The following is a 19,153-nucleotide window of genomic DNA, read 5'->3' as shown; positions in this document are numbered from 1 at the left end:
TCAGAGAACTCCAATGCCACATTAAACTAAAGTTCCCAGAATTCCCTAGCACTGAGCCAGGGCAATTAAAGTGGTATCAAACTGGTTTATTTCTGCAGTGTGTTTTGGACTTAGGTATACTCAGCCTGTGTGGCTCAGGATCTTATTAAGGGAGCCCCTCCCACAGAATGAGAAGCACTGTTGTATTTCCTACTCATATCCTTTTCCACAACGTATTATGTGACATAAAGATTAATGAAGCACATTCAAGCTTTACAGCAGGGAACATTGACTTACTTGGATGTAGTGTGGGGACATGTTGTCCCAATCTGTCATCTTTAAGCATATGCAGGAGGGTGGTTTTTCCAGCATTATCTAATCCAAGAAATACTAGTTTACCAGTTTTCTTGTACAGACCTGAAAAAGAATAAACCGGTTTGGAGAATAAGGACTAATTCCCAAAGTATAATATTCAAATGGTAGGAATGAAGTTGAGATTTTCTACTCCAGCAAATGTTTAGGAAGGAATCTACCCATTGCTATATCATGACATGATAACACAACATCATGGGTTTGGATACATGCTATTACAGCCATGCATGCCTTTTAGATGAGTATACTCTGGAACAGAATTCCTTCAAATAAAGACAGAAAGCTGAGGTTTTCTGGACATGCTGCCACACACAATCATTATAAATCAGGTGGATCTGCTAAAACATAAAGTACACAATATCATAAGAACAAGAGGAATATGACAGCACTGCAGAGTTTCTTTTACACCAAAGGAGGATGCTATATACCAGCCGCTATACAAGTTTTTGAAGCAAAAATTATTTCAGTTTTATTATATGGAGCTCAAATTTGTACCTATAGTATTGTTCAAGACAATATAGACTAAATTTTTAAGACGCATATTCTCAGTACCATACAGTATACAGTAATGTGCCTTGAGGCGGGTTTGATTACTATCAAAGCACAATCTTGGGTTATGATAATTAATTTTTGGCTTGAACTCATGCTTGTCCCATGTGGGTTGGCTCCTTTGGTTCTACTGGATAATTATCATTCTTCCTGAAAGCTGATGATAAACAGCATCTTGAGTAAATGTGGATTTTCATCAACTATCCTGATACAAATGGGCTTTGAAAAGGCAAAATCAGCCTTTAGACAACGTATCTGGGATATAGAACTGCAGAATCACAGGGGTAAAATCAGGAACATGCCAGTTTTAGGAAGTTTGGAAATGTCCTTTGCTAGGCCAGTTAAATTGACCAAGCTAATAGTACCCAAATTTAGGGCAGCCTTTACTGCAGCTCGCTTTAATGTTCTTCCCTCAGCCGTATTGGAAGGAAATGTTAGAAAATCCCTTATGAGAACCGGACATGCACTTGCTCTGACACCTCAGTGGAATCACTCCAGCATATTGTATTGTACTGTCCTTCTTATCAAGGTGTGCATTCCTCTTTAATTCATCCAATCTTACAAAAATTTCCAGGTCAAACAGCTAATTACTATTTCACACTATTGCTCAAGGATGTAGAGCCACAAATTACTGAGAATATGGCCCAATTTTGTGCTGTTGCCATTGCTACACACAAACAAATTATTAAGGATCAGAATTGTGGTTAAAAGAGTGAGTTGTTCAAGGATCCCCTCTCTTATGTCAGTGTGTAATGCTTCTTGTTTATATGTATATTTGTGTTTTAATTTGATCTTTTTTAGATTTATTAGTATATATAACACTGAGATATTTTGGTCAAAAACCGTAAACAAACTATTCTATTCTATTCTATTCAAGAGATTTCATCTAAGGCAGGGGTGGGAATCATGTGGCTTCCATATGTAATTGGACTGTAACTCCCAGCATTTTTCATGCAGTCCAACAGCATCTGGACGGCTGCAAGATTCCTGTCCCTGATTGAAAGCCTCAATTCATTTGCAAATCCAAACTAGAAAAGATTCACTGACTCAACTGCTGATTGTCAACACTTACGTCAATCCCACTGCTTCAGTGATTCTGGTCTAACTAGCACTAACAATTATATTTAAGCTTAATACTACCACATTTGGGGTGGGAACAATGCTGACCAGTAAGGCATATGTTTTGCAAGTAAAGGTTCTCGTTCAGTCACTGTGATCACCAGTTAAAAAGAACAAGGAGTGGCAAAATGAACACTTCCTTCTTCACACCTTGGAGACTTGCTGCCAGACAGAGTAGATAATATTGTATTAGACCAAAGGTGAAGAATCTATGGCCTTCCAGATACTACCTCAACACTGGCTGGGTCAGCTGAGGCTGATGGGAAACACAATACTGCATTTCTGAGCTAAACAGAGAAAAAGTATGACCTTCCTTGTGCAAGGTGGCTTCCTATATTCCTATCTGGTAGAAATCATGACATCATTCTGGTAATTTCTGGCAGGCTTATCCAGATGATTTTTAAATTGTGAATTTTAAATGACAACTTTTAGATGTGGATTGTTTTAATATGAGCACATATTATTTGTCCTTTTAAATTGATGTGTGCTTAACCAATGTGTTTTAACTAATGCTGTTGTTTGTTAATTGTTGTTGCCGCCTGCCTCAATCCATGAGGGGAGGCAGGTAAGAAATAAATATATCATCATATTCATCATCCATGAACTGGATGTGAATGCTAAACTACTGAGCAAGGTCTGTTCACACAGACAACAGAGGAAACGAATGTGTGGTTTGGAATCCAAGTTAAACAATCCTGAAAGTAGCTTATGAAAAAAATAGGAAGGTGAACAGAGTTGCTGACATCAGAAGATGGACCCGACTTCACAAATGAAGTTTTCCATACATGGAGCATCTCTGTGTAATGAGGAACCATGTATGCTATTTTCATACATTGTTATTATTGTGTGCTTTCAAGTCCTTTCAGAGTTATGGCAATCATAAACAACCCTATCACAGGATTTTCTTGGCATGATTTGTTCAAAGGAGGTTTACCTTTGCCTTCCTCTAAGGCTGAGATACTGTGACTTGCCCAAGGTCACCCAGTGGGATTACATGGCTGAATAGGGATTCAAACCCTGGTCTCCAGATTCATAGTCCTGCACTCAGACCACTGCACCACACTGGCTCCCACTACACCATGTTGTGTACATATGTATTCTAGGCATATTCAGTATGAAATGAAAAGCAATAGAAAGCCTTATATGAGAATGAATCCTCTGTGTAAGGAACACAACACTCAAGACATCATTGCCTCAAGACAGAGCTATTCATATTGCCATGCCTAGCTTTAAACGGCTTAATATTTATGCAAACATCAAGAGTAGGTCCTGGCCGGGTGTTGGGGGTCTGATAGCTCTCCAAAGATGCCAACTGTTTATATTGGTGAAGGTCCCATCTTGAGTCACTAGTTCCCTTAGATCAGGGGTGGGGAACTGTGGAAGGGTTGGGGCTGCATTTGTGCCTCAGAAGACCTTGGAGGACCACACACTCCAACTGCACCCAGTCCCACAAAAAAAGAACAACACTTTTTTGCCCCCAAATGCCCTTGAGGAGACCACAGGGCATTTTCACCATATTTTGGGGGCTTCCTGGACCATTTTAGGCATAGGAGAGATCTTTTTTTACAACTGGAAGTGATCAAAAGTTACTTCCCATTACAAAAAAAGGTCTCTCTTTGGCCTACGTTGGCCCAGGGTGGACCCAAAATGTGGTGGAAATGCTCCCTATGCCCTCTAGATGACATAAAGGAGCAAAAGGTTTTTGTAAAATTTTTGTTTAGCACCCCTCGTGGGGTCTGCTAGGTCTCCAAACATGGTGGAAATGCCCTCCATACCCCCCAGATGGCTTTTGTGGGCATTCTTTCAACATATATTTTTTTTTTATAATAATATTTATTTCAGTTTTTCCATACCATATGAGAAAAGATTTTCACTTTTGAGCTTAATACAGATTATGTTTCTTCTATAGATTTATACATCCTATAAGTTTTTTTTCTTATTGCTTCAAAGTGTATCAAACAAACAAACAAACAAACAAAAAAGCCAGTATACATAGTTGTATTATACCTTACATACCCAAGGGGATTTTATATCTATTCTTTGAGGTTCATTGTCATATCAACTTACACCTTCTTATATACCAATATTACTGCAAGGTAACTAACTTCTAACTTCTAAGTTTTGGTTTCCTTTATACTCCAACTTTTTATCAGTTTTCCCCATTTCTTTTCATAATTTTGATTTGTTTCTCCTGCAATATACATAGACATTCTATCCATTTCCTTTAGCTCATATACTTTTGTTTTCCATTCTGCTATGTTGGGTATTGTTTTTTCTTTCCAATGTCTTGCAAAGACTATACGCGCAGCCGTCACCAAATAAAGTAATGTACTGGTCTGATTTCTGTTTAATTTTATATTCAACATTTCTGTTATGTTTAATAAGAAAAATTCTGGGCTTAGGGGTATTGTTATCTTGTTTACCTCCTGTATTTCCTTATGTATTTGCTTCCAGAAGTTTTTGGTTTTCTCACATTGCCACCATACATGGTACATTGTTCCAACTTTCTCTCTGCATTTCCAGCACAGTCCGTCCACACTTTTTCTCATTTTTGCTAATCTAGAAGGGGTTAAATACCATCTATAGAATATTTTAAAATAATTTTCTTTCAAAATATTTCCTTTTGTGAATTTTTGAGTCATCTTCCATGATTTCTGCCATATATCTAACAGTATCGGTTTCCCTATGTTCTTCATCCAGGTTATCATTACTTCTTTTACCGTTTCTTCCATTTGGTCAAAATCTAGAAGTATGTTATAGATCTTTCTGATTGTTCCTTTTTCTTTTCCCATTATAATTTTATCAAATTCTGTTTTTTCTATTTCTATTCCTTTATTTTTTATATCTTTAATTGTTATTATCTTTAGTTGTATGTATTGTAACCAGTTAATTTTCTTTCCCTCTGATTCTAAGACTTCTTTGTTTTTAATTCCATCTTTCCTCTCATGTTGGTTATGCAATCTTCATATTTTATCCATTTGTGGTTTCCTGGGTGCTCTACTTTGTGAAAAGCTTCTTGTGGTGACGTCCATAGTGGAAGTTTATTATAGAAAAGTTCCTTATATTTTTTCCAGATTTTAAATATTGCCTTTCTGATAATATGCATGTCAAACTTTCTGTCTGTTTGATCATATACAAGAGATGCGTGCCAACCTATTTTCATATCTGTTGCTTCTAATTCCAGTTGTTTTTTATTTTCAAGAGTTATCCAATCTTTGGCCCATAAAAGGGCGCAGGCGTTATAGTATAATTCAAGATTATTTTTTCAACATATTTTTGACACATAACCTGGGGGACCCTGGGAGCAATAAAAATGGCCCTTGGGGCTGAATATAGTACATGGATGGCAGTTTGCCCACATTTGCCTCAGGTGGTTTTAGGATTTGGAGGTCTGTCTTCAAGGCAAATAATACAGTGCAGTAGCAGGTTTTTCAGGTATGTAGCTCCAAAATCTTCTAGGGGAAGAGCAACTATATTCCTCCAAATGCAACTCCCATTAGCCCTCATAATTGGTTATCCTGGCTGGGGTTAACAGGAATTGTAGTCCAAAAACATATGTAGGGCCCACTCGCAGTTTAGGGACTTAATGGTTAGCACCAGCGCTTTTAATTGTACATAGAAACAGTTTTAGAAATATTTCATTCACTGGTTCCTGGTCAGTACTCATGCCCCTGCATTTTAAGCAACCTTCAAAGCTAGTCCTGTTACACTAACTAAACCAAACACTGAGATGTCAGGTTTTTTGTGTATGAATGTTTTTTTAAACTATTAGAATGTATACTGGACATATACAGTCACCCCCCTTTTTTTGCGGGGGATCCGTTCTGGTCCCCTTGCGAAAATGGAGTTTCACATATACTCAAGCACCATTGGCTTGAATATAGGTGCAGGACAAAGCTGGCTACTTCTAAGCTACCGCTTTGATACAAAGATGCCCTTATTGCTTCTAAACTAGACAATGTAAGCTGCAGAGGCCTTTGGCAGGCAATTTGGGAGGGGGCAGCCTTTTTAGGATTGAATAGTTACAGTAAAGTTGTCTTCTAAGGAATTCTGAAAATGAAATATGTCAACAAGGCCTTAGAAGAACAGTTGATCATTATGCAAGATGGCCATTTTGATTTTATAAACTCAGGTGAACCGTGAAACAAAATTTATTTTTGAAGCACTGAAAGCAGTTGACAGAACCACAAGATAGACTATAATGGATAAACTAGGAGCAATGATGTGTGTGTGTGTGCCTTCAAGTCACCTGCCAACTTATGGCAATCCCATGAATTTCATAAGGTTTTTTAAAGCACTGAATACTCAGAGGTGGTTTCCCCTTCTTCTGAAATACCTAGCATTTGTTGGCAATCTCGCATCCAAGTACTAAACAGGCCTGGTCCTCCTTTGCTTCCAAGATCAGACAGGATCTGGTGCATCTGGAGTATGTAGGCTGGGCTCAGGTATGCTTATATTGGGCATAAATGTACATCCTCCCTCCTTAGTTGATCAGAAAGAGACAAAGCTGGAACCTCTGAATATAGGATTGGGATATCAGACAATGTGTACAAACAGAATTAAAGCTTGTTAACTGGAACAAGAGAAGAGGCATACAAGAGACAGATGAATGGGAGGGACAGCATCTGTGTGGAATGCAGGCCCCTTACCTAGAAACTGCAGTACACTACTGAAGCCACTATAGATCCAATCAAATATAAAGGACATTTCCAAATCTTGCAGGTTCTGGGGAATAAAGAAAAGAAAATTATATAAATCAAATGGCATTTAAACACCACTGAAATATCAAACACAGTTGATAAGGAAAAGAAAATAACTAATACACAGCAAAGTGCATCTGCTTAGTTATTCTGTTGTGAAATCAAATCAACATTATTGACTGGAATCTTAAAACACTATGCTAGAGGAAGGAAACAGTTTTCTACTACATAAAAAGTAATGGTCACTTCCTAAAATACCATACAACTAGTAGTCCATGTCCTTCGGGGTTTAAAGAGATATTTCTAGGATAGAAGGTCCCATCACACATCAAACAAGATACTGTGAAAACTCGCTGCCTGCACTTCTGATGGTATGTCTCATGTTGAGGTGGGTGAGATGTCTGCTCATGCACACCATCTACTTGTGGTAATAACATAATCTGAGAACCAAGAATGCACACGTTCACAAGGCAAGCAAAAATTGCCAGAATGATATGACAAAGTTCATTTTTGGTGGGAAACCTCCATTTCCTATCAATATAATTGCCTTCAGCTTCATATAAGATATAAAAGATATAAGATATATTAAAATAAATTGGCAAGGTTACACAACATAGCTTTCAAAAGTAGCATGGGGGAAGTCATTAACATTTCAGATCACCTGGGGAAAAAACCCTCTAGGGTGATCTCCTACTAGGGTCTGAAAAACATAGCTATGTTAGTTTTGAAAATTGGTATGCAAAGGGATCTTGCAGCACCTTTGAGACTAACTGAAAGAAAAATGTTGGTAACATGAGCTTCCATAGACTTGAGCTTATTTCCTCAGATACATGGGGACATCTTGTATCTGAAGAAGTAGACTCAAGTCTACAAAAGCTCATGCTACCAACTTCTACCTTTCAATTGGTCTCAAAGATGCGACAATATTTGCATTGGGTTTGAAAAGGTACCAAAATGTTAAATGCAGGAACATGTCAATTAGCCAAGAGCCAACACATTTCCTCTTCTTAACTTCCACTTAGTGTGACGTCAAAACAAGGTTATTGCCAAATAGCTACTGGTAACTTTAACTGATTACAAAGTGCAATGTCATCACTATGACTATACAATCTGTGACTGGCTGAAAGTAGGTACATAGCAAGATGTCCTCTCCTCAAACGAGAGGACAATTTCAAAAAGTAGCTTTGAAGCAAAGGAGAAGTAAATAGTTGTATTCAATGAAAACTTCCCATCTACCTCACAAAGCCTATTTGCATGTCAAACGTATTCATCAAGAAAATTTATTACAACTACAGTACTATTTAGTAACTAAACAACATACTCAATGTATTGCTATCTAATTACATCTCACATGGCCTCCTGTAAAGGGAACATCCTTCAAGCAAACTGATAATATCTCTCCTTTGGAGGAGCAGGTTTTATTTGTTATCCCCTGGCCTGCACAGGAGGAAGACCAGAGCACAGCTTCTTCCCTTCCTTCCTGAAACACTCCGGCACCAAGGGCAAAACAGTTGCCAAGACACACTGGACAAGCCACACTCATCAGCACAAAGAGGAGAATGAACAGATCCCCAAAACAGGACACTGCCAATTCTTGTCATAACAGCACCAAAATAAATAAATAAATAAATAAATAGCGAGCTGCTGCTAGGAGAATCAAACTAGCTTGCTATCACCAGTAACATATATATCTATGAAAAATGCAATAAATCAAGGACTCAAGACCAATCCTGAAAGGTTCCATTACCTTACCACTTCACTATCCTACTTCCATTTAAGATAAAACCTATCTGCAGCTAGTTAATATCTTTTATTTGCATTTGTGGCCTGCTTGTACAAAAATGTGCCCCTTGGTCTGACTAAGGTGGGGTGAGGAGGCATCCTGTTCTGGCTACAAGTTGTGTATGCTTGGAAGAAAGCTGTAGCTCCACCATTCTGGTGGCTCTTCGGAATAACTAGTGGTCATTTTTTCCGCTCTAATCTACTTAGAAGATACAGGAGTCGCTGGTTACAGGTTTAGATGAAGACTGAGTGGATGGGTTTGCTTCCTAGGTGAAAGATACCAATTCAAAGTCTTGTAACTTCCTAGAAGGTGGGCAGGTGTTGCTAAGACCTCATAGCTCTCATAAAATTATAGCCTCTAATAGTCTCCAACAGCTCTAACAGTTTCATATTTGTGGACTGTAACCTTTATTTTAAAAGCTGAATAAGAGAAACCTAGAACACTTTTATTACCTAGTAGCAGTGGTGGTTGGGTGTCTTCAAGTCACTTCCAACTTATGGCAACTCTAAGACCATAAGAGTTTTCTTGAAAGATTTGTTTGGGGTGGGGTGGGGGGTTGTCTTTGCCTTCTGAGTCTGAGAGAATGTCACTTGCTCAAAGTGATATTATGAGATTCCATGGCAAAGCAGGGATTCAGATCGTGGTCTCCAATCATAGTCCAACTCTCAAACTACTACACCACATAAGATGATATTGCAACACAGAGATAATCAATAGCTTTCTGACGTGAGTATCACAAATGGCATGTCAGCAACACAAACCCTTATTTTCTCTTTTGAGGACTACAACTCTCAGTGTGGAGGCATTTGATAGGAATGACAGCTGCTTCTGATTGTTTTGTCTTGTGAAAGTCTCTTGAACCCACTGAGTTTCTTTCAAGGCTTTAACTAGAACAGAGGGATATCAGAAGTGTATTTTGAATATAGTTTGCACTTGTGTGGTGCTTTCATTTCCAAAAAAATTAATTTGCAAAGGAATTTGTCACAAAGTTTTACTCCTGGCAATGCCATAAATGTTGTGGTACCTGGAGTCAAAGGGTATTACTGCAGATACCAAGTAGCTGCCAAGAATAGTCTCCCTCAGTTGACCTCTCCCTGTCTGCTTGCCCCATAATGAGCTGTGCCACTTTATTTATTTATTTAACCAAGGCATGATGTCACTGTGTTGTGCACTGTCCCTCTCCCCTCTTCACACCAGCCGATGGCAGATAGTGGTGCAAAACTGGGTGATGTGGATAAGCAGCTGACAAACTATTTACAAAGAAGCAGGGAAGAAGTTGGAATGGATCATACAGAAACTGTTTTTAGCAGCTGTCTTGCATCCTCCAGAATGTGTTGCTCAGACTTAAGCTGGCAGCAGATAAATGCCCCTTCAGCCTCTTGGACTGTCTCTGGCAGGTTACTCCAGTTTTAAGCCAACACAAACATGCATATAAGTCTACATAAGTTATTAGCTACAAGCATACTGTGATCCCAGTTGTCTCATAAATATTAATAATCTGAATTCACTGACAGCTTGAACAAAAACAACAAAGAAGGACCTATTTACAATGTTTACCTCCCTGTTTATCTGAAAGCAAATCATCATCATCATTATCACCATCATCACCATCATCTGCAATCTGGCAAGTGTCTCCAGCCTAGAATAACATTTCATCCCACAAAGCAGCAAGGGCAGCGCTCACCAATGAAACACAACCTACAGCTCAAAATGTACCTTATCTATAACCAAGGCAGAAAATGTTTCTTTTTCTACATGTCATAAAATCTTAGAGCTGGAAGGAGCTTCAATGGTCATCATCCAACCCCCTGCCATGCAGGAATACACAACTACAGCACTCCTGAAAGATGCCCATCCAACTTTTGTTTAAAGCCCTCCCAAGGAGGGGAGTTCATCTCCTTTCCCCAGGTTATCTATTCTGAGGTTGAACAGTAAACAAGTTATTCCTAATAGGTGGAATCTCCTTTCTGGAATCCTTTGGCTTATGTTCCAGCCATTGGAGCAGCAGAAAACAAGCTCCATACTTCAGAGACTATTACTCATTGATCAAAAAGTGAAGACTCTTCAGGTGTTAAAAGAATTACAATCAGTGCTGTTAACTTTGGCCTCCCTTTCATAGAAAGACTATCTATTCAGAAGTAAATCCCACTGATTTGGGAATAAGTCTGTATAGGATCAGATTATAAAAGTCTATAACAAACTGCAAAATTGATTGGAGATCAGCTGAAAGAACACATGTTAAGGACAAAACACAGTCATTGCATGAACTCTACGTTACACAACACCTCCCGTAAAAACTGTCACTTACTCATATGAAGAGCAAAGGTCAAGAACAAGCAAACACAGCAGTATATACACGTCATCTGATTTATTTATTGCCTGAACAAAATACCAACCAGGAAAAGCTTGCAGGAGACTTAAGCAAACCTATGTACTCAAGTAACATACAAATCAGCACACAGAGCGGGATGCAAAATAAGTGCTCAGATTTCAGCAGTGAAAATAACTTTGTCATACTGAGCTAGAGGGATCCTTCTAGGTTAAGCAGGCTCCATGAACAAAACAAGAAAGCTCTGGAGATAGATAGCCAAACGGACAGATAAACAGATAGGAAAGCAGAATATTTAATATGTAGAATTTACACTATGGAAGGGGGAAATAGCTGATAAGATGCTCAGCAGAAAAAAGTACAATGATCCAATCCTAATTCCAATGTGTGTATTTCCATTGTTAAGTGGGAGAAATACAGAGGGCCGTTGGTACCTGATGGGATTTGGTTCCAGGGCCTCCTATGGATAACAAAATCTGTGGATGCTGAAGTCCCATTAAATACAATGGCACAGTAAAATGGTGTCCCTTATATAAAATGGCAAAATCCATGTTTGCTTTTTGCAATTTATATAATTGGATTTCTAGTTTCTTCTTTCCTAACAAGGGTGAGGAACCTTTGACCTTCTAAATCAGGAATGTCTCTCCATATGTTGACAGACTAACGCTCTCACCATACTTCATGACTGCCTATGCTGGCTTGTGGTGCTGGAAGTTACAGTCAAACAATGTCTGGAGAACCATACTTTGCCAACCCATTCCAGATGCCACTGGACTAGTTTCCACCGTCCATGCCCTGCTGGCTATGGCTGATGAGACTTCAAAATCTGAAGGCCCACAGGTGCTGCACTCTTGTTTTATCATCATCATCATCATCACCACCACCACCACCACCAACACCACCACCACCACCACTACTACCACTGTAAAAATGCTCTAAAAAGAGTGACGGTTCTAGCTGTGATCCAAGGTACAGAGAATCTTAAGGCAGCCTTGATATTAAACACTTGCCCAACAGTCACTGATTAAAAGGAACCACTCACAGCTTGCAATCACGCTGGCAAAGAGGGTCAAGTGCACTGTCCTGCTTCAATGCCCAGTACAGAAACTAAGGCAGAAATTCTTCATCAAGAGGTGAGATGTAAAGTGCAACACAGACACAACCCCAGCTCTCCTCTCACTTTCCACAAACTTCAACTTTCTTCTGTTTCATCATCCCCAGCTATGCAGTATCTGGTGTGGGAGAGGGGATTAAGCAGAGGACCATCCATCCATATTCCTCCTTCTCCTCCTGTCTCTTCATCATTCTCTCCTAATGACTTTGCTAATTATTTCATCTCTAAGATTTCCACTATTCGCTCTGAGATAGTCCCCCTGATTCTTCTTCTGCTCTTAATCTTCTATCGCCCTCGCCTAACAAATTTTCCATGTTTCCTCCTGCCTCTTTGGATGAACTCTCTACACTTCTGAACTCTTCCAAACCTGCAACCTGTTCTCTTGATCCAATTCCTACTCGTCTTCTAATCTCTATAGCTCCCTCCTTTCTGCCCTCGCTTCTCCATATCTTCAATCTCTCTCTCTCTACAGGCTCCTTCCCTTCGGACTTCAAACATGCTCTCATTTCCCCAATTCTGAAAAAACCTTCTCTTGACCCCTCCTCTCTGTCTAGCTATCGTCCAATTTCTCTTCTTCCCTTTCTTTCTAAGGTTTTGGAATGGGTTGTTTATTCACGCTGGCTTGAATTTCTTGAAGCCAACTCCGTCCTCGATCCCTTTCAGTCTGGTTTCCGCCCAAGGCATTCTACTGAGACAGCTCTCACTAAGATCTCGAATGACCTTTTACAGGCCAAGGCTAATGGCCTTTACTCTGTTCTCATCCTTCTTGATTTGTCTACAGCCTTTGACACTGTTGATCACTGTCTCCTAATTGACATACTCTCTGACCTTGGGTTCTCAGACTCTGTTCTCTACTGGTTTAGATCTTACTTGTCTGGCAGATCTTTTGCAGTAGTTGCAGGTGGTCAGACTTCTTCTCCTGTTCCCTTATCTGTTGGAGTTCCCCAGGGCTCTGTTCTGGGTCCCCTTCTGTTTTCTCTCTACACACTGTCCTTAGGAAAACTCATTAGCTCTTTTGGTTTTTCCTACCATCTGTATGCCGATGACACCCAGCTGTATCTTTCCGCCCCTGACCTTTCTCCAAGGCTTGAACAGCAAGTTTCGTCTTGCCTCACAGCTGTCTCACAGTGGATGCGCCATCAGCGTTTGAAGCTCAACATGTCCAAGACAGAGCTTCTTGTCTTTCCTCCTAAGCCCACCCTTCAACTCTCCTTTTCTGTCTCTGTGGACAACATTTCTATGCAACCAGTCCAGCAAGCCCGCAGTCTTGGTTTTATCTTTGACTCTTCTCTGTCGTGTATCCCTCAGATTCAGACCACAGCCAAGGCTTGTAGATTCTTTTTGTACAATATTGCCAAAATCCGACCATATCTCTCCGCCTCTACTGCCAAGATCCTGGTCCATGCCCTAGTGATCTCACAACTTGATTACTGTAATGTCCTCCTGGCTGGGCTTCCTCTTTCTCACCTCCGTCCTTTAATCTCTGTCCAGCATTCAGCTGCACGCATTATCACCTCCACCCACCACTCTGACCACATCTCTCCTGTGTTGGCATCCCTTCACTGGCTCCCCCTCCCTTTCCGCATTCAGTATAAGCTCCTGCTGTCGACATTTAAAGCCCTCCATGGACTGGCCCCTCCTTACTTATCAGACCTTCTTTCTCCTCACCTTCCCACCAGGGCCCTCCGTTCTGGTAGTCAAGGTCTGCTGTCTCAGCCTAGGATTTCCTCTGCCCCATCCCAGATTCGCCCCTTTTCACTTGCTGCCCCTCACTCCTGGAACCTTCTTCCCCCACAAGCAAGAGCCATCACTTCTTTAACCAGCTTCAAAACGGAGTTGAAAACCATCCTGTTCAGAGAAGCCTTCCCAGGCATTGCATAATTGTCGCTTACTATTTGATGTTCTTTTGTTGTCTGTTTATCAAACCATTTCCTGTATTGCTATGTACTGTATATGCATTATCCTACTTGAGAGTATGTATTTTCCCTGGAAAATGATTAACCATCCATTATGAAGCCAAGCCCTCCCTCCAGTCCATCTACCTTGGTCCAGGCCTTGGAGGTAGAGAGGAACTGCTGGACCTCTTACCCTTTCCCTCCACCACTCCCTTCTCCTTCTATGTCATGTCTTTTTAGATTGTAAGCCCGAGGGCAGGGAACCGTCTAACTAAAAAGATTGCATATACAGCTCTGTGTAAATTTACAGTGCTTCATAAATAAAGGTTAATAATAACAATAATAATCCTATGACATCATCCTCCAAGACTTCTAGAGGACTTCTAAAAGATCTTGGAGAATGCCTTTCCTCTGTACATCCAGCTATAAGGACATAGCTCGATGCTTCTCCACTAACAGCTGCTCTCCTCTGGCCACAACATGGTTGTGTTGGGAGGGACCACAAGAGACAGTGAGTTGTGAAGGAGTGGTGTTGCCTTACAAGGGAAGTTTTAAATTCCACTTTCTCCAATAATTTAAAAAAACAAGCCATGTGCCCATGTTATACTAGCATATGTCACTAAAAGGATGCCAGCCTAAGTGAAGTTGCCAGATGAAGAAAGGATCTTCTTCTACACTTCGTACAGAAATGAGACAAACTATTGGGACAAAGCTCTTAATCCCTTGATAGCCCTCATCCAAAAATGCATGTTACTTAACAAATAACTGGTTAAGATACGATGATATAATTAAAAAATTGGAGAAATAGAAGAAATACTGGAACTGGATTCCCAGATCAGCTGGTTTACATACTGGCAAATTAGAGAAGATTGGAAAAGGGATATGGCAACAGTTGGTATAGAAAGTAAGGAGACAGAATTTATAAGATTATCAAAGGAAATAGGACAAAATTAATTTTAAAAATTTATAAATTTTTGTTAAGTACGTAAATGATAAAAGAAACAGTGAAAACTAATATAATAAGATGGTCCCAAAATATTGAGAAATTTCCATGTCTAGTTGGGAGAATGTATGGAAAAGAAATCTCCGCTTTACTAAGTGTAACAAGTTAAAGGAGAATTATTATAAATTGTTTTTCAGAAGGTATATGACCCCAACTAGGCTTACCAAAATAGCTAAACATGGCAATACAAACTGCTGGAAATGTAATCAAAAAGGCGGTTCTTAATATCATCTTTGGTGGCAGTGCAGTGAAGTAAAAAAAAATTTGGAAATTGATACACAAAAATACAGTACTCACCTTAAAAAAAAACAAAACCATTAAACCCAGAATTATTTTTGTTGAATATAACTGATGTAATACTGGATAATTTGGTTCAAGATTAAGTATTTTATTATATATGATTACAGCTGCTCGATTGATTTTAGCGAAATACTGGAAATCCAGCATTATCCCAACAGCATTATCTGAAACTGAATGAATTAGCTGTTTCTGATATGATATCAATGTCTAAAATGATAGAACCTCACAACAACATGAAGAAAAATGGGGAAGGATATCAAAACTATGGGAAGATAAGAGTAATGGATGATGTAAGACAGATTGAAACAATATCTTTTTACTCATCTGTTTGTTGTACAGTGCGCCCGTGTTATATGCGGCTTTGAGCATATGTGCAAAGCTGCGCTGGAGCGTGCAGGGTGCAAGGGGCAGCACGTCCCATTTGGATGAATGGGGTGTGTGCCCGTTGCGCGTGTGCCGCCGCATACACAAGCCCCATTCACTTGAATGGGCTTGAGCATGTGCGGTATTTGACTTACGAGGGGGGTCCAGAACGGGTCCCCCGCGTAAGCCAAGGGCGCACTGTATATCTTTTTTCGTGTGTGCATGTTTGTTACTTATTTGTTACAATAAAATATGGAGAGAAAAAAATAAACTGATTGTCCAACAACCGTGGTGTTTTTTTCAATTTGTACAGGCTGTGGACGACATCCTTGGAGAAGAGAGAGCTACCCTATGTACACGTGACCCTAGCCCTTCTTGATTCATTACAACCGCCAGAGCAGTACTAGCCAAGTGATTGAAGGCAGTCAACAATGCTCTTAAAGATGGATCCTGGGGAAAATGTCCAGATGTGGGACAAAGGTGACAGGGTTACCTTGTGTCAAACAGGAGCCATGATGAGTCAGCAATTGAGATGATGTCACAGGAGGTGACGTCATCAGTGGCTGAAAAGTGCAAAGTCAAACTGCAAGGGGGAACTGTAAATATGTAACACAGAAGGAAGAGACTAGACAAAGTGCCTGTGCAAGACAAATGTATATAAGGCGAGGAACCTCATTATACAGTGTGGGTTTGTTGGTGAGTGGTGTTATGCAAATAGCTTTGCTGGTGTGTACACAGTGGAATCAGAAGTAAAGTGCCTCCATGAGAGATATCTGTTGTCTCATTTGCCTGCTTCTGGAGAGGGAGAGGCTTCCTTGGTGTTGCTTCCTTGGTGGCCATCTAGGTGCTCAGCTTTGGTGTGGTGCAACATAAGTCTGCGTAATCACGCTAACAAATACCGCCTTACAACAGGATTACAACATACCTAAAGAAGAGACTTGTAAGGCCTCTGTTAAAAAAATAAAACCTTCCTCATTCCCACTATAGTATATAATTATCCACTAGGGTCCAACATTCCATTTTTGGGCAAGCTGCTAGAATAGTGGTTTCTAAACTTTGGTCCTCTAGATGTTTTGGACTTTCTGATTTCCAGAATTCTTGACTGTTGGCCAAACTGGATGGGATTCTGGGGGCTGAAGTTCAAAACACTAGGAGGACCAAAGTTTGGGCATCACTGTGATAAAACGTGTGCTGACCTTTCAAGTTCCAGAAGTCGCCGTATTATCTTCATTTCAATCTGGTATCAGGCCTGGTTATGAGACAGATGGTTTTCATCCCTAGGCACTGATGATCTTCACTGAGATCTGGACAAGTGAAGCATGTCCCTGAATTTTCTGCTGGACCTCTCAGCAGCTTTTGATATTATTGACCCAAGTATCCTTCTGGGATAGGACTTGAGAGTAATGTTGACTTCCTGAAGAACTGGAGGATTCCTTGGCCACTAACCTGTGGAGTCCCTCAAAGCTCTCTTTTGTCCCATATGCCAGCCAACATATACATGAAACTGTTGGAACAGGTTGTCCAGAGGTTTGAGATTTGGTACCATCAATATACTGGCGACACTCTATTTCTCCATTCCACCAAACCCCAAGGAAGCTGTTTCAACTCTAAATTAGTGCCAGTCATCAGTAATGGATTAGATGAATGGTGAAACTCGGTCCAAACAGGACAGAAGTGCTCTTCGTCAGTCAAAAATTAGATCAGGTATAAAATAAATGTTAACCACAACAGCACTGCCACTGTCATCAGAAAGTAATGTTAGGAAAGGGCAGCAAGACTTATGCTCAATGCCTTCTTGCTATACTGTAGTCCTATTAAGTTCACAGCTCTTATGCTCTGGCTGCATGCACATACAACCCCTTCTTTTACTTCCCATGTCCTCCCACAATCAGAATACAGGAGTAGCATCTTACTGCTCAGCTGCTTTGCATTACAGGATTCTGCACAAATCAGAAATGGTCTTCATGCTAAATGTCCCATTTATGTTAGTACTCTGGTACAGGGACTACAGATGTAGGAGGAATGCATGGTGCTTCTTCAGGTCTGTTACACATTATAACTGCTGTCCCTTGGGGGAGAGAATTCAGAGACAAATCCATGTTAGTCTGGAATATCAGTATGTAAGGATCAGTGTGGTCTTGCAGCAATTTTGAGACTGAATGAAAGATGTTGTAGCACAAGGTTTGTTTATTTACTCAGTTGCATCTGAGAAAGTAGATCAAGCCTACAAAAGTGTATGCTAGCTACAACATCGTTCTCTCAATTTGTCTCAAAGCTGTTACAAGATCATACTCATCTTGCATACTGCTGTCCAATAGGACAGTTAATTTTCAGGAGTAGCTACCTGGAATGAACACAAATTGAATTAGCCACACAGTAAACATGGAAATGCATCTTGAGAGGAGGGAAGGAACTCGCCTGCTGAGTAAGCATACTGCCCTGTGGTGTTTATTCCTTATGCAAGACCTAAAGAAAAGGATTTTAGCTAGATGTATAGATGTACTAATTGATATGGAATATTATATTTGAATGTAAATTGCAAGAGTAACATATTATTAAATACTAATTTTCTAGCTCTTTTACTAAGTTATACTCTACTGCCTCATTGTGGCATGGAGATGTCCCTGGGATCACTGTGGTATGGAGATGTCCCTAAGTATTATATTGGTGACTGAAACCTCTGATAGATTCTGTCCAGCTGTTAAGGCTTCAATACAGTCCTGGCTGCACAATGTGCATCTGCCACCTGAGGACCAGATTACCTAAGTACAGAGGGGCTCACTGACAGCAATTTGAATGCCAGATGATAAGCGGGTTGCAGCAACTTTGGAACACAAAAATGGTGTAGAATAGTTGTTGTTTCCATTGATGAAATGACTATCTGTACCAGTGAAATTGTGGATCTTGAAGGAATTCACAGCAATTTAATAACTGTGTGCTTTTGTCCTCTTTTCACAAGTGAGACAGAAGTGATAAAACAGAAAAGATTTCACTCAAGAAAAATACCATCTATGGTGAAGCAGAGTAAAAACTCCCATAAGAGATAACATACAACTTAACTGAACTTTAGCCGTTGTACTTTGATTTTCACTATTTCCAGATCCACAGTCTCCTAGAAACTGCCTGGCAGAGGAAGGTTTAAAGTCTAATTGTGACTCTGCAAAATTCACATCAGCTTTATTTAACTTAGCATTCATTTAAACATAGCACTTCCAAGAACTGCTTGTACTTTCAGAAATTTTCTAGGTGTGTCAGAACTCTATTCCTCACTAAATTCCATTCACAAGAGAAGCAGGAAAATGTGCTGATATGTGTCAGAACAGAAATATCCAACTACCTTTCAAAACAAGTGATTCCAGATGAATGAAGCCACATATTTTTCTAAGACTTCTCTCTTCCCCAAATCGACGGGCACCAAAATGGCAACTCCTACAAACTGTAAAATTTTGTGACTATAGGGCCCTACAGTACAATAGAACAGAGATCTCTTCACATAGTTTCTGTAATCAAATCAAAATCCATGGCCAGTACACAATGTTTCAATAATCAACTATGGGTGCATCTGAACTGCAGAAATAATTCAGGTTGACATCACTTTAACTGCTATGGTTCAGTGCTGTGGAATTCTGGGATTTGTTGTGGCACCA

General features: G+C 40.0%; 1 protein-coding gene across 2 annotated transcripts in view; it reads right to left on the bottom strand.

Moving 5' to 3' along the window:
• The window catches only part of SAR1B (secretion associated Ras related GTPase 1B), a 47,298-nt gene that overhangs the window by 18,250 nt on the left and 9,895 nt on the right, over positions 1-19,153 (bottom strand). The window contains exons 2-3 of one of the 2 annotated variants that reach the window (XM_089530039.1): positions 6,669-6,744; positions 277-396 (exon numbers count right to left, since the gene is read on the bottom strand). In XM_089530039.1, coding sequence (XP_089386165.1) covers positions 277-396; positions 6,669-6,726 — 178 coding nt within the window. In that variant the 5' untranslated portion in view covers positions 6,727-6,744. Of the gene's footprint in view, positions 1-276; positions 397-6,668; positions 6,748-19,153 lie in introns of both variants that reach the window. The other variant, XM_089530049.1, reaches the window with a different exon arrangement.

This window comes from Sceloporus occidentalis, unplaced genomic scaffold (genome assembly GCF_023333645.1).
Source record: "Sceloporus occidentalis isolate IW3139 unplaced genomic scaffold, rSceOcc1.0.p SCAF_1, whole genome shotgun sequence".
Classification (NCBI taxonomy): domain Eukaryota; kingdom Metazoa; phylum Chordata; class Lepidosauria; order Squamata; family Phrynosomatidae; genus Sceloporus; species Sceloporus occidentalis.
Note: the sequence above shows the minus strand (reverse complement) of the source record. Positions and strands in the feature narration are given on the sequence as shown.